The following is a 13,937-nucleotide window of genomic DNA, read 5'->3' as shown; positions in this document are numbered from 1 at the left end:
ACTACGGCAAGACTTCTGTTGATAAAACGAGTTATTTATAACGAACAGTTACGAGTTATTCAGTTACCCCAGATGGTAAAACCGAAAACATGATTGATTATATGCTGATATCGCAGCGCTGCAAGTCATCCGTACTTGACACAGTAGCATAGCCTGGAGCAGACTTCGACTCTGACCACAGTCCTGATGTTAACGTTCAAGCTAAGAATGAGAAAATTGCAAAAAGCAACACAAGTGTGAAGATTTCAGGTGGATCAGCTTTGGGATCCTGAAAAAAGGTAGACCTGCACTTCCACTGTATCTGAAAAATTCCGAGAGATCCTGAAAAATCATTCTCTCTTGACCACACCTAATGAGATAGACTCCCTGACCAAGAAGGCCACCTTAGCAATCATAGAGACAGCGAATGACGTCCTTGGACGAAAAACTCCCAATGAAAAACCATGGATCGCAGGTAAGATCATTGGGATATAGGAGGAAACCCAACTTTATTGTAATAAATCCAACCGCCACAGCCGGGATACTTACTAGCTCCTCAAGAGAAGAGTGGACTGAGAGAACAGAAAGGCTCTACGCAACCACCTGTGGAAGAAATTCAGAGACTGTGAAGTACTGTTCAAGAAGGGGAACAGCAGAGCCGTTTTCCGAATGGTACGCGAGTTAAGCTGGAAAAAGAGCCGCAGGCATCAGTGATCCTGGAAAAAGAAGGAAATGAGAGTAGCTGTTCAAAGATGAAAATTGAAAGATGGAAAGGATACTTTAACGATAAACTGAATCCCCCAGTAGCTTCGCATCCTGAAATACTAACCGGCTTCCCCATACCCGACCAAGAACCCACATCGTCACCCCCACTCAAGTCAGAAACCGAGTCAATAATCAAGTCGTTCAGACAAGGAAAAGTCCCTGGTCCAGACGTAGTCACCGCTGAACTCATTAAAGTTGGATCGGATGATGTAACTGATCAGTACCATGCCATTGTGTTTGCAGTGTGGGAAACCTGCCACATACCCCGTCAGTGATGCATGGCTGCTATTGTACCCATTCACAAAAAGGGGTCAAAGAAGAGTGTGGAAACCACCGTCCGATCAGCCTCATGAGCCATCAGCCACGCGTCCTGACAAAAGTCATACTCAAACGCATATAAGCAACAACTGCCTTTGCCATTGGAGGATATCAGGTCGGTTTTTGTCCTGGGAAATCAACAATCGATCAGATATTTGTTGTTCGACAACTTATGGAACGAGGCATTGATTTCAACCAAGAACTCTACTAACTATTCGTTGACTTCCGTCAGGCATTTGACCTGATATGGCGCGAAGGACTCTGGCATATCCTCCTTCACTGCGGAATCTTTTATGAGATAGTCCAAATAATCAAGAGTCTGTATGATCAGTTCAAGAGCTCGAAATCTTCGTCATGAGTACTTGAGGGTTGCATCTTATCACAACATCTCTTCAACCTCTTTCTAAATGCCGTTCTGTCACTGATGCAGTTGGAATATGGCCCAACAATCGGAGGGCTGCTAATAGACAATCTTGTCTACGCTTATGATATTAATGTGCTAACCAACTCTACATGAGAACTGCAGGCACAAGCTGATAAACTCTTTAATGCCACAAAGCCGTTCGGGATGGAGATCAATGCCATCAAGACCAAAGTCATGGTAACCAAAAGACCGGAACTAGACAACTCACCCATTATCACCATAGGCGGGAGACAGGTTGAAACGGTTGACCACTTCTTGTACCTTGTTAGACAACTCTCCTCAGATAATTCCCGTAGCTCTGACGTGGAACATCGATTTTCACTTGCTGGCTCTAGCTGCCGAAGACTAGCCAACCTTTGGAAAAGTGACCTCCTATCCTACAAACCCAATATTTGCCTATTCGATAGTTTAGTAATCCCCATAGTTGTTTATGGATGCAAAACAGGGACTCTGAAAACCGAAGACGAAAGGAAACCTCTAGCTTTCGAGGTGAGATGCCTCTGCCGCATTCATAAGATCAAATACACTGAGAAATCACAAATTTGGAAGGACTTCAAAGGCTCCAGTCCAGTGAAACCACTCTCAGTAAAATCAAGAAACAACAGCTGTGCCGGTTCAGCCAAGTTAAGTGAATAACCGAGCCGCCTCCCGAAAATCACCCTTGAAGGATCCCTCAATAGCCTTCGTCCACGAGGCAGACTACGAAAATGATGGATGGAGAACTTATACTTCAACAACGTCAAAATAGCCCAGTTTTGACCTATGACACGAGATAGAGTAATGTACAGAGCCCTTACGCATGAGCTGTCTAGAGTAGTGGCACTAAAAAGTCCCACGAGGATGGCCGATACCTAAGTAAGTAAGTAAATTTGTATTATGCGAAATATATGTAGCATATCAAAGTACTTAACCTGTAGTCTGTAAAGTCTGGAAGCAGTTTCTATCTCTTATCCACCAATATGTCCACCAAAAATGTACTATCAATTATCTGCAATATCTTTTGAACGGCTTGTGGGATTAAAATGAAAATTGTAGGTAGTGTTGGACAAGGAATGGGTGTGGGAAAAGTGGGTGGTAGTGTGGATAGTAAGAAGGGGTACTCAACTGAAGTGTATTCAACGAAAATCACAGATTAAACGCACTTGACTCTCTGAATGTCGAGTATATGCACCAAAATTGTTTGCAATGCTTATTTATTCCGTTGATTTCTGGCAAATATTTGAAACGCATTGAGATTTGCATTTCAATTGATGAAAATCGTATTGAAGACGATATTTTAATAAAAAAAATAATGTTATTTAAATAATGATGTAATTTGAGTTGTAATGTAATTGATGGCATTATTTGGCAAAATATTATTTAATTTTAAGTGGATGTTATTTGAAAAATAAATAGTTAAAATAAAGCTGAATTTTAATTACATCCCGCAAATATCCAACTATCCTTTGTGTCCAGACTTTATGGACGCACTGTAGCTAAACATTTACAAAACACTTTCTGAATTTCATGATTTCTTATTCTCCTGGTATCCTTCTTGGATTGTACTGTGACTTTAGGGTGTTGTTCATGATCTGGCTACTGAAACTGGTGTAGCTTTCCATTTAATAGTTGTAGCTAGCAGAACTCTCTCAGATTTATTCGTAACCTGGTTTTGACTACAATATTTGCTAATTGTCATACCCCCCCCCCCACTTTGGCTCTTTGGTGTTCTAGGACATACCGGATTCCTTCAGTTAGTTCTGAAAAGTCTAGATGTTCAATTAGGTTTCCAATTACGGTACTGAAGTTTCAAACAAATTTAAGTTGAAATATAGAATTCCAATTGAGTTATCTCAGCAATATCCGAGGAAGTCTGGGAAGTAAATATTAAAGATGTTTTTTTTACTTGTGCTAATGAGACGTGAGAATTGAATATATATTTGCCTATAGGGTTTCGGCACTATATATATATATATATATATATATATATATATATATATATATATATATATATTATATATATATATATATATATATAAATATATATATATATATATATATATATATATATATATATATATATATATATATATATATATATATATATATATATAAATTACAAGTCTCTCTCTCTCTCTCTCTCTCTCTCTCTCTCTCTCTCTCTCTCTCTCTTTCTCTCTTTCTCTCTTCTCTCTCTCTCTCTCTCTCTCTCTCTCTCTCTCTCTCTCTCTCTCTCTCTCTCTCTCTCTCACACACACACACCCGCTCTCTCTCGCCATCTTTCTTTCTCTTTCTAACCACTTTTTATCTATTAAAATATTTTGGAGTAAGGCACATGAAAAACGCCCAATATACTGCCAATCTTTTGCCCAGTTTAATTACGCGGGTACACTAATATGCTGAAATACCGTAGTTGTAGGAATAAATTTGACCTAATAACGAGCAAACCACAGCCAATAGTAGCCGAAAATCGATTTCTTCTACTAACTAGTAGATTTCCTTGAAATTGATAATACTTCTCTCCCCTCTTCGCCCCTCAAAAAGAACTTTTCGGTGTATGTACAATGCAGAACAAAAAACTACTACTACTAGTAAGTCGCCACAACATCAAACCGCCTGAGGCCAATACAGGTACGCACGCTCCTCCTCCATCCCGATCTAAGTAAAGCCTCCCTCTTTGCACCATCCCAAAAAGTTTCTAGTTTTCTTAAATCTTTTCTTTCGACTCTCTCCCACCCCAACCGAGGACGACCTGCTTTCCGTTTACCCCTAGACGTATAAGGACCATCTTATAGGCTTTCTTGAAAACAGCTATGTTACATTCTTATTTTGGTTGGTTTCAAATGTACATTAGTCCTCTGGATTAGAATATATATATATATATATATATATATATATATATATATATATTATATATATATATATTATATATATATATATATATATCTATATATATATATCTATATATATAAGAATAAGTTGTCTGTCTGTGTTTCTGTCTGTGGATCAGGTGACGTCATGTTTCTGTGTTGACTGACGTCATGAAATTAGTTGTCGTCATTTTTGCTTTGACGGTGACGTCATTAACGGTATTTAAGACGGAAAAATGTTTAATTGTAAAATGACTGAAGAACCTACAATGGCAACAGCCGAGGAAGCTGCTCAAAGAGTTTATGCCAAACTTGCTGCTGATAGAGAAAGTAAGAAAAGAAAGCGTTCCGAGGAATCACAAGAACAGCAAGAAAACAGGCTTGCGGCTAAAGAACGCAAAACCGCGCAGTTAGATGAAAATCCACCTGGACAGCGAGAGTCAAAACATATCAAAACTGAAAATGATAGCGATGATGATTCGGTTTGGGATTTTGACTTGGATAAGGTCATCAATGCCTACCAGATTTAAGTTAAAAAAACAAAGGTTCGTCGATATGTACTTCATAGTGACGCTGAAAAATAAAGAAGAAAAAGAAAACTGAAAAAAGAAAAAAGGTAAAAAACTAAAAAGAAAAAACACTCAAAGAGAAATTACAGACCGGGACACAAATGACGACCGAGACAGAGGGAATATAAGTGATGACCGGGAACCTCAAAGAGAAATTACAGACTGGGACACCCGGACACAAATCACGACCGGGACACAGGGAATATAAATGACGACCGGGACACAGGGACACATCATTAGAATAATGAGGTATAGATCTGAATACGGATTGTTTTTCCCATGGACAATTATATGTTGCATGTTCAAGAGTCAGTAAACCTGACAATCTATTTATATGCACAGACACACAGGTTCACAACTACAATGGCGCGTAACTAATATGGCGCGTAACGACTTACGCGCGCGGGGGGGCTTGGGGGGGCGTGAAGCGCCCCATCAACTAGGTGTTGGGGTGGCGCGAAGCGCCACCCCAACAGCTAGTATATATATATATATATATAGTATATATATTATATATATATATCATATATATATATATTATATATATATATATATATATATATATATATATATATATATATATATATATATATATATATATATATATATATATATATATCGGATCCTCTTTTATTCCCAAACCCAAACTATCGTTAATTCATATCCTTTTGTTCTATTGCAGTAATCGGATACGCATCATTGCCGATATGTATGATAATGGATCATATGACCGGTTGATAGACCCCCTTGACCCGTTAGATAGGCGTCTATTGTGGGATAGAACGGCAAGTCCGGCTCCGTACAGTGAGCAAATGGCGAATAACACTCTTAAGGTGAGCTTATTCCGGATTTTAATTGAGAAATAAGAAATAGATTAGGTGAAAAAGACTGAATCATAGCAAGTTATATTATAAAATGTATATATAATAAAAACAGATTCACACATATGAGAGACCGTACTTCTTCATATAAATCTTGGAATTTTAGGTCTTCAGCACAACATACAAAAAAATTATCTATATATAAAAATTAAGATTAAAATGAGAACTTTAAAACTCAAAATGTTTTTAAAAAACTTTTCAGAACAGCCCTAGCATCCTTACTTCAACGAAGTTCAACCAGGACTGATAAATAAAACGATGTGAGATGATAAATTCATTTAAACGAAATAAAATAATTAAATACAAGTTTTCAAAGCTAATCTCGTTTTTTTGGCAGCCAGTCTTAAAGGCCTTTTTGTTGCGGGTTCCATACTATTGTAAATTGGTTTAGTAAAATATTTTGTTAGATCATTTTTAATTAAATTTGAGTAAAATGATTTTAGTGAATATTCCCTAAGTCCCTATTTAAAGAAATAATAACATTTATTTTGGGACTAATTTCGATTGGTTCCCGAACCACATGTTTTACCCCCAAATTATTACTAATGAGAGAAGATTTTTCAAAAAGTTTTGTGTGGCTGCGATTAATAAATATATGGCAAGCTAAAGCAGAAGGAAAGGAGTTATTATAACTGTTAGAAATCAATGCCTTATCTATATTTTCTTTATGCTGGTCTAGCCCTTTTTTTAGATTCTGATGATTTCTGCCAATATAGTAATTGCCACAGTCGCATGGTATATGATAAGCCCCTCTTTAGCGAGTAACTGGGGTTTTATCTTTATCAGAGTTTAAGATATTTCTGATTTTAAAATTGTTAGTGAAAACTACCTACAGATTATTTTTGTTCAAACTTTTTTTTAATTTTGTTTTGATTTTTGGGATGTACGGAATACAGATTATATTTGAGGGCTTATTAGGAGCCTCACTTTGTGAAATATCTTTGATTTTACGATAACGTCTGTTTAGTCTACGGTTAATGGTATTATTGACAAAAGGAATGGAGTATCCGTTACCAAAAAGAATATCTCTGATAAAATTTATTTCTCTATTTATGTACGAATTGGAGCAAATTTTCAGGACACGACCAATGAGAGAAGTTTCAATTGCTCTTTTAACTTATGGGGGGGGGGATTTAAATTAAAATGAACATATCTATTGTTTTGCGTTGGTTTCTATAGATAGTAAAATCCAGTTTATCATTATTATCATTTATTAACACATCTAAAAACGGTAGTCTATTTTCAATCTCTAGGGTGAACTGCAAATTTATATCATAAGTATTAAGATCATCTAAGAAACCCCGAAGTTCAATTTCCTCACAATTTCAAAGTGAAATTACGTCATCCATGTGACCTCAATAGACGTGTTTCAAAAATAAGAATTTAATACCCAATTTTCAAGGTTCTCGACATAAATATTTGCCTGTAGCCCCGGATAAAGGTGCCCCCATTGGAAGCCCATTTATTTGCTGATAAAAGGAATCACGAAACTGAAAATGCATTGAAAACTTCTTACAAATTTTAAGTGGAGTCACTAACACTTCACAATCAATTCCTGTCGCCGAAACTTCGATGAAGTTATAATTTTTTTCTATTTTGTTTTTAAGTTCTCAGAAATAGCCACTTCTATATTCGTTTACATGGAAACCATGTCAAAACTACTAACTACTGTGTTTTCGGAAATACTTGTGTTATTAAGTTACTTAACTTGTTGATGAAAGTGTTTTTGAACGCTGAAGAAAAAACCAAACATTGAAGAAAAATCTTTATTAAACATTTTTCCAACACCAAGCTCAAGTTTTTAACTATATTAACTACAAATGCGGTGCTACCACCCTCTAGTTTCTACCGAGTACCAAAGTTTTTATGGAATCACCTATTGGCTGCGAAACTGTTGTAATCATTAAATGAGATGAAGGAATTAGTAAATATTATTTTGCTATTTTCATCTATTTGATTAATTTTATCTTCTTATTGATTTTATTCATTTCTTAATCTAATTGGAATTTAGTCAATAAAACCGCTGTATTTACTGACTGAGAACCGGGTTTTTGGCAGTGCAAGCTTTCAAGGTTTTTCATCTTCTTTCGCTCTTCTTGCTATCCTGTTAATTTTCGTCTTCTTGTTTGTCGAATTTGAATAGTGAGTTTCTTGTGCCGACACAGATTTTTTAACCGAGTTACCAATAATATTAAAGTAACTCTTTCTTAGTTTTCTTTTTAGTGATGCTGTTAAAAATTCATATTTTTTCCGTTTTGTAATTTTTTGAGTATAGATTAAGAAAAGATTTGAGTAATTCACCTCCCGTAATACTTTTAAAATTCGCTAGAATAAATTTTATATCAAACACTAAACCGTACATTGCTTAGATCATACTTTTTGAGGTTATATTGAAAGAACATTGCTACACTGTGACATGGCTATGTCACATTTTATGGTAATTGGCTGCTGAAACCTGTCCTTTATGGATTGCCCCCGAAAAATGGGGCATCCTCGAGTGGAGTCCAAAGAGGTTATAACTGAAGATTTATATGCAGTGGGGCCTATATGGATGGAGTAAATAGTGAGAATCTGAGCAGAGGAGGTGCTCAGTTGTGCCGACCTCAGGCGGTTTGACGATGAGTTGTCAGTAGTATATGCAGCAGTAAAAGTAATGCTGAAATGAAATACATTTCATTGCATCCCAACGATTTTTCAGAAGTTCTACAGAGGTTCCCGAAACCATGCGAATATCATGAAACTAAAAAGTAAAAATATATTAAACTACCTAAGACATGCAACGGGAAAAAACGATGACTTATAAATACTTACCGTGAGTTAGATAAACTGAAAATTGACTATAAGTAATTACAAGCAGTTAACAGGGTTTTAATTTTTTAGGAAAATGATATTTTTGTTCAAACGCTTATGCAAGGTGGCGTACATCCTTATCCAGGCGCTGAAAACTATCTGAACAGGAACATATTCAATCTAATCACAGCCCGAGAAGTAAGTAAAAGAATATATTATGCTATACAGGCTTACCCTAGTCCAGATTAGTGTTTCTAACGGATTTACGTGGTTTGTATTATCTCCCCTACTTCGTCATAATCATCAGTAGTTGCAAATTCATATAAATTGGCAAATAGCTAGAAAAAATTTAGTTTTCTTTAAATAAAGCTCGATTTTTCTTGTCTTTGACATGATACTTGTTTCTAATCATGTTACTAAACCTAAAAATAGTGTAACCAATGATGATTGTGAAGACTGGGTGCTCGTTATATACCAGAATGTTTATGCTGAACGGGAATATGGTTAGTTTTCCATTGATATGAGGGCATAGGAAGCCACAGTGGAGTATAGAGTATTAACCCATTACTGCCTCCTATGCTTTAAGTAAAGTTTTTGAATATGTGCTTCTACCATTTGTGACCGATAATATATTTAAGGGGGACAATCAGTTTTGTTTTCGGCCTGAAGCAGAGTGTCAGTATGCTCATCAGCATACTCATCAGCTAATACTGACAGCAAGTGTCAGTATTATCGTCTTTACTTCTTGAAAATTGTTCTAAGAGAAAGGGCCTGAGTTTTGTTTTGTTTTTGAGTTTGAGTTTTGTTTTCGGCCTGAAGCAGAGTGTCAGAATGCTCATCGTGTATTATCTTCTTTACTTCTTGAAAATTGTTCTAAGAGAAGAGCATTTATCTATGTGTTTTAGATCTATCTAAAGCATTTGATAGTTTATGTCACAGCAGCATTTTCGTGCTCTTAATGGTTATGACGTTAACCTTTTGGTTAAAATGCTTCTTCATTATTTGTATTATAACTCTTTTCTTTGGCTGAAACCGTTGCCAACAAATATTATTAAAACGAAAAGAGGTTTGAGTCAAGAGGGAGTTTTATCTCCCATCCTATCTAAAATATGTATTTACAGGGTTCTAGCTAAGATTTTGGCTGCTTATTTATAGGGGTTTCCTTATGTCTATTATCTTGCATATGTGATGACCTGCTTCTTATAAGCCATACCAAAACTGATCTTTATCTTAACGTAGATAAACGTGAATTCCTTTCTAATATGACTTATCTAATAAAAACTTATCTTTCTGATATAACTTCTCGTTGCTACTTCTTTCTCGGATATTGGCCTTTCTCTTAACATAGATAAATGTGAATTCTTTTTTTTGTATTCTGGTTCTCCCCTTTTGTGTAAGGGTTTTTCTATCCTTCTTGCAGATTCTCTCTGGTGGCTAGGTATTTCTATTACTAACAGTACAAGCTTTCTTGTATCCTTCTTGTAGATTTTATCCCTCTTGTAGATTCTCTCTGGTGGCTAAGTATTTCTATTACTAGCAGTATCCCAAGCCTGAGTCAGCAGAGAGTCGTAAATATTAACAAGAAAGTCCAATTAGGATACGCCAAGACTGTTTCTAAAAGAGGGCAGTATAACAGACGTTGGTTGGCCAAGCTCTGCTCAACTTCCGTAACCACTAGATCCTTTTTGCTGCTAGAGTTTGTATCCTTCTTGAGGGAAAAGATTTAAAAAGAATCTGAATTAACTATTTTCGATTTTGTAAATCTGTATTGTTTCTACCGCCTTGATCGAAAAACCGGGCTCTTATTGAAAAAAAATTCTAGTTCCTGATATTACTGAGAAACTAGAACTAGAGCACAGAAATATCACAAATGCATCTTGCGTCTGTGCTTCTCTTCATCACCGGCTAGTTAGTTTCTTTCGGTTTGGAATTTCACTTTATTTTTTTTTCCTTTATTTTTATTTGTTGCTCTATTAATGTAGTGTTTTCTATGTGTTTGTTATTAGTGTTTTCTATTTATGTTTTTGTGTGTTTTATATGTTTTACTTCACGTTTTAAATATGCATAAAGTACGAGATAAGTAATAATAATGTATATGAAGTACGATATATGAAATAATACTTTTATGACAGAAATATCTTGTGTCTGTACATACTTACTTAGTTAATGCTTATGCCGGGGTGGCTTTGAGAGCGTCGTCAGCCTTCTTCACGTGGGACGGTCTGCAGCAAGAGCCTCTGCATCAGAAAGCAAAATTCCAGCTTGATCCAGGATGAACTGGGGTTTTCCTCTTGGACGCTTTCAGCCACTACTAGTTGGTTCAAAGTCGAAAAGAATCTGAGCCGGAGTGTCGGTATGCAATCCCAAAAGATGTCCAAACGAGCGAAGAGTCTGGTCGGCAACCAGGTGCGACAAAGGTGACTGGAAAGTCATACTATGTTGACGGTCGTTGCTGACAAAGTCTGTCCGGATTCCCTCGATTGTCCGAAGCCACTTAGATTTAAGAGTGTGGAGACGGCGCTGGACAGCTGCAGTTATAGACCAAGTTTCAGCTCCGTGTAGCTGGATCGGATAGACTGACTCTCAAAGAATCTTCATTTTGGTGGCTCGTTTGATAAAACTAATCCTTATCATCGGGGTCAGCCTCATTTGTTGGCGCATAGCATACAACTACAAAGAATCTTCCATGACCGTGTCTCAGGTGGACTGCAAGGAGACGCTCTGATATGGCATTATAGGATATAAATGCATTTCTAGCTCTCTTATGAAGAACCAGACCAACACCAGCTCTCCTTGTGTTGCCAGTATCCGACCAAATGAGACTGTTAATGTCACTGGTTAGTAATTTTCATACCACCCTTTTCAAGGAGGTTTAATCATCCAATGGTTTGACCACCGTTGTCAGGATATTGGGGACATGCTGGGGTCGGCATCGTAAATTCGAAGAAATATCCGAGGCTTGATTGATGCTTTTCGTTGCAAGATAGTCGTCCTTGCCAAAGCAAGTCCAGGGGACAGGGTGCAAGCTTGTCGCCCAACCATCCTCACTTTTTCCGGACTTAGGACCGGCAACTGTGACAAGATGATACCCAGCAGGTAGGGAACACAACAAGTTTAGAGAGGCCATTGTCCATGAATATGAATCCTCCACCCTGCTGCAGTTGTCCTTCTATAAAGGATCGTCCCACAGTGATGTTCTGCTTCACCATGCAGTTTAACCCATTTTTTCGCCCATCATACAATACAATAGTACACAGAGACGGAGTACATAGAGAAAACGACAAGAAAAGGGAATAGGAGAAAGAAGAAAAGAGTCATCACAACTATCAGAACAATTAATAAAGAACGTCTATAAACCACTGAACAACTTTTACATACATACAACTTTAAATATCACTGTATAAGAAGCGGATACCATGGATTGGCTATTTTATAATTACGGATTAATGCTGAATTTTGGGTCCACGGGGGGTAAATGAAGTAAATATTTTGCAAATTTAAAATATACTGAACGAAGTAGGGTTCTCTTGTTACAATGATGTTAATTTAAATGTTGTAAATCGAAATGTTTTCAATGGGAGTGGGGCCTAAAGCTATAAAAAAATGTGCTTTGGGCCGACATGTCCTAGTCTTCAGCATTCCTTTGAAAAAAAATCCTGAAGGGGAAAGAGGGCCTTGAAACATCATGGGAGACGAAAAGATTGATCTAGTGGAGAGCTTCACATACTACTACTAACAACTCGTTACATTACCAAGCCGCCTTAGGCCAACACAGCTACGCATGCTCCTGCTCCATCTCAATCTATTCAAAGGCTCCCTCTTTACACCCTCCCAAAAAGTTACCATTTCCCTTAAATCTTTCCTAACGACATCCTCCCATCCCATTTGTGGACCACCCGCTTTTCCGTTGGCCCTAGACGGTTGACCGACAAGGACAATCTTTAGCAATATGTCATCCTTCAGAACTTGTCCAAGTCCTCTCATGCTTTGTCTCATTATAGAAAGTAGGATTGAACCACACTTTTCGTATAGCTTACTGTTTGAGATATGGCCAGTCAGTCCGGTCCGGTACCTATAACAAGGTACCTGAAACAGAAGGTAATATATATATATATATATATAATATATATATATATATATATATATATATATATATACATATATATAACAGATCAACAGCTATGCAAAATTTAAATAACATTAAAGAACCGGATGAGGCGTTGATGTCAGTCCGGCCATAGAGAGGTATAAAAGGCAAGTTCATGTTGATGATAATAAAAAAACAGGCGTCAGTATCACTATATTGATTTTTTTAATTATTATGTATTTTAATAAGTGTGCTACAGGTACGGAAAAAAAAACTTGGTACCGTAAATGGAGCACACGAATTAAATTCAGATCATTATCACAAAACAAAGGGTAAGGCCCAGGAACAAAAAATAGCATGATCACAAAACGTTGAATGAAGTTTTGCAAGACTATGCCTATTGTAGCAACCACGATATGTGACAGTCTTAAAATTGACCAATTCTTAATTTCTCTTTAATATCAGACATAGTTGGGGAGCTGAAATTTAATCGCATCAGGATTCTGAGGCGCCCGTGGCTGGAAGACGAAGAATAATGCAATGACAGCAATACAGATTATACAATAGAATACTGACATATCTATATAACTTACCATCAAATGACAAATATTCACATTTAGCAATATTTAGCGACAAACAAATTTTTTTAAGAGATGATCGTTTCTTATTAACGCTCTTTGATAGACCAACTTTTGACCGAGTAATAAGCAGAAGGCCATCAGCGTATTTAAAACATGACACTTCCGAAAGCTTAGATTTGATAAGAAAATCTTTTTTAATTTGAAGCAGCTGTATCTTCTGCTGTCGTTTTTTTTATGTAGGGTTGTAAATAATGAGTAAAGAAACTGGTTGCTCTATTCATCTTGAAACTCTTGGCGAATAAGTGTATTTTAATAATCGCAAAATGGTTTGGCGTTTTTATTTGTTTATTTATCTTTTTCGTAAAAAAAATGTGGAATATCTTCAATTCAATATGCAATTCCGTTTGGTGAAGAGCTCTCGACTTTACTCCTGGACTGAGCGAATGATATGTCTTAGGGCGTCATCATTATGTGAGAACTGCTTGGATAGTGGTTACTGCGAGCAATATGGGACAAAACGGCCTGTTCCTACGAGGAGACACTTGGTGACGTAACTGCTTGAAATCACAGTCACAAGGCTATCAGTGCTGAGAAAGATTATGCAAATTGTCTTCTTGGTCGACTTGATCCAACGGGTCTTAACAGGGCTATGAGGGCTTATTTTTCTTTTTTATACCTAACCATGCCTTCTTGG

At 36.8% G+C, this 13,937-nt stretch overlaps 1 protein-coding gene across 2 annotated transcripts in view; it reads left to right on the top strand.

Annotated features, from left to right (window-relative positions):
* LOC136041236 (DDB1- and CUL4-associated factor 11-like) overlaps window positions 1-13,937 on the top strand; it is a 76,008-nt gene that overhangs the window by 16,771 nt on the left and 45,300 nt on the right. For both annotated transcript variants that reach the window (XM_065725828.1, XM_065725829.1), the window contains 2 exons: window positions 5,587-5,737; window positions 8,666-8,773. In XM_065725828.1, coding sequence (XP_065581900.1) covers window positions 5,587-5,737; window positions 8,666-8,773 — 259 coding nt within the window. The remainder of the gene's footprint in view (window positions 1-5,586; window positions 5,738-8,665; window positions 8,774-13,937) is intronic.

Source organism: Artemia franciscana, unplaced genomic scaffold (genome assembly GCF_032884065.1).
Source record: "Artemia franciscana unplaced genomic scaffold, ASM3288406v1 PGA_scaffold_1180, whole genome shotgun sequence".
Lineage (NCBI taxonomy): Eukaryota > Metazoa > Arthropoda > Branchiopoda > Anostraca > Artemiidae > Artemia > Artemia franciscana.
This window is presented reverse-complemented; position numbering and strand designations above follow the sequence as displayed.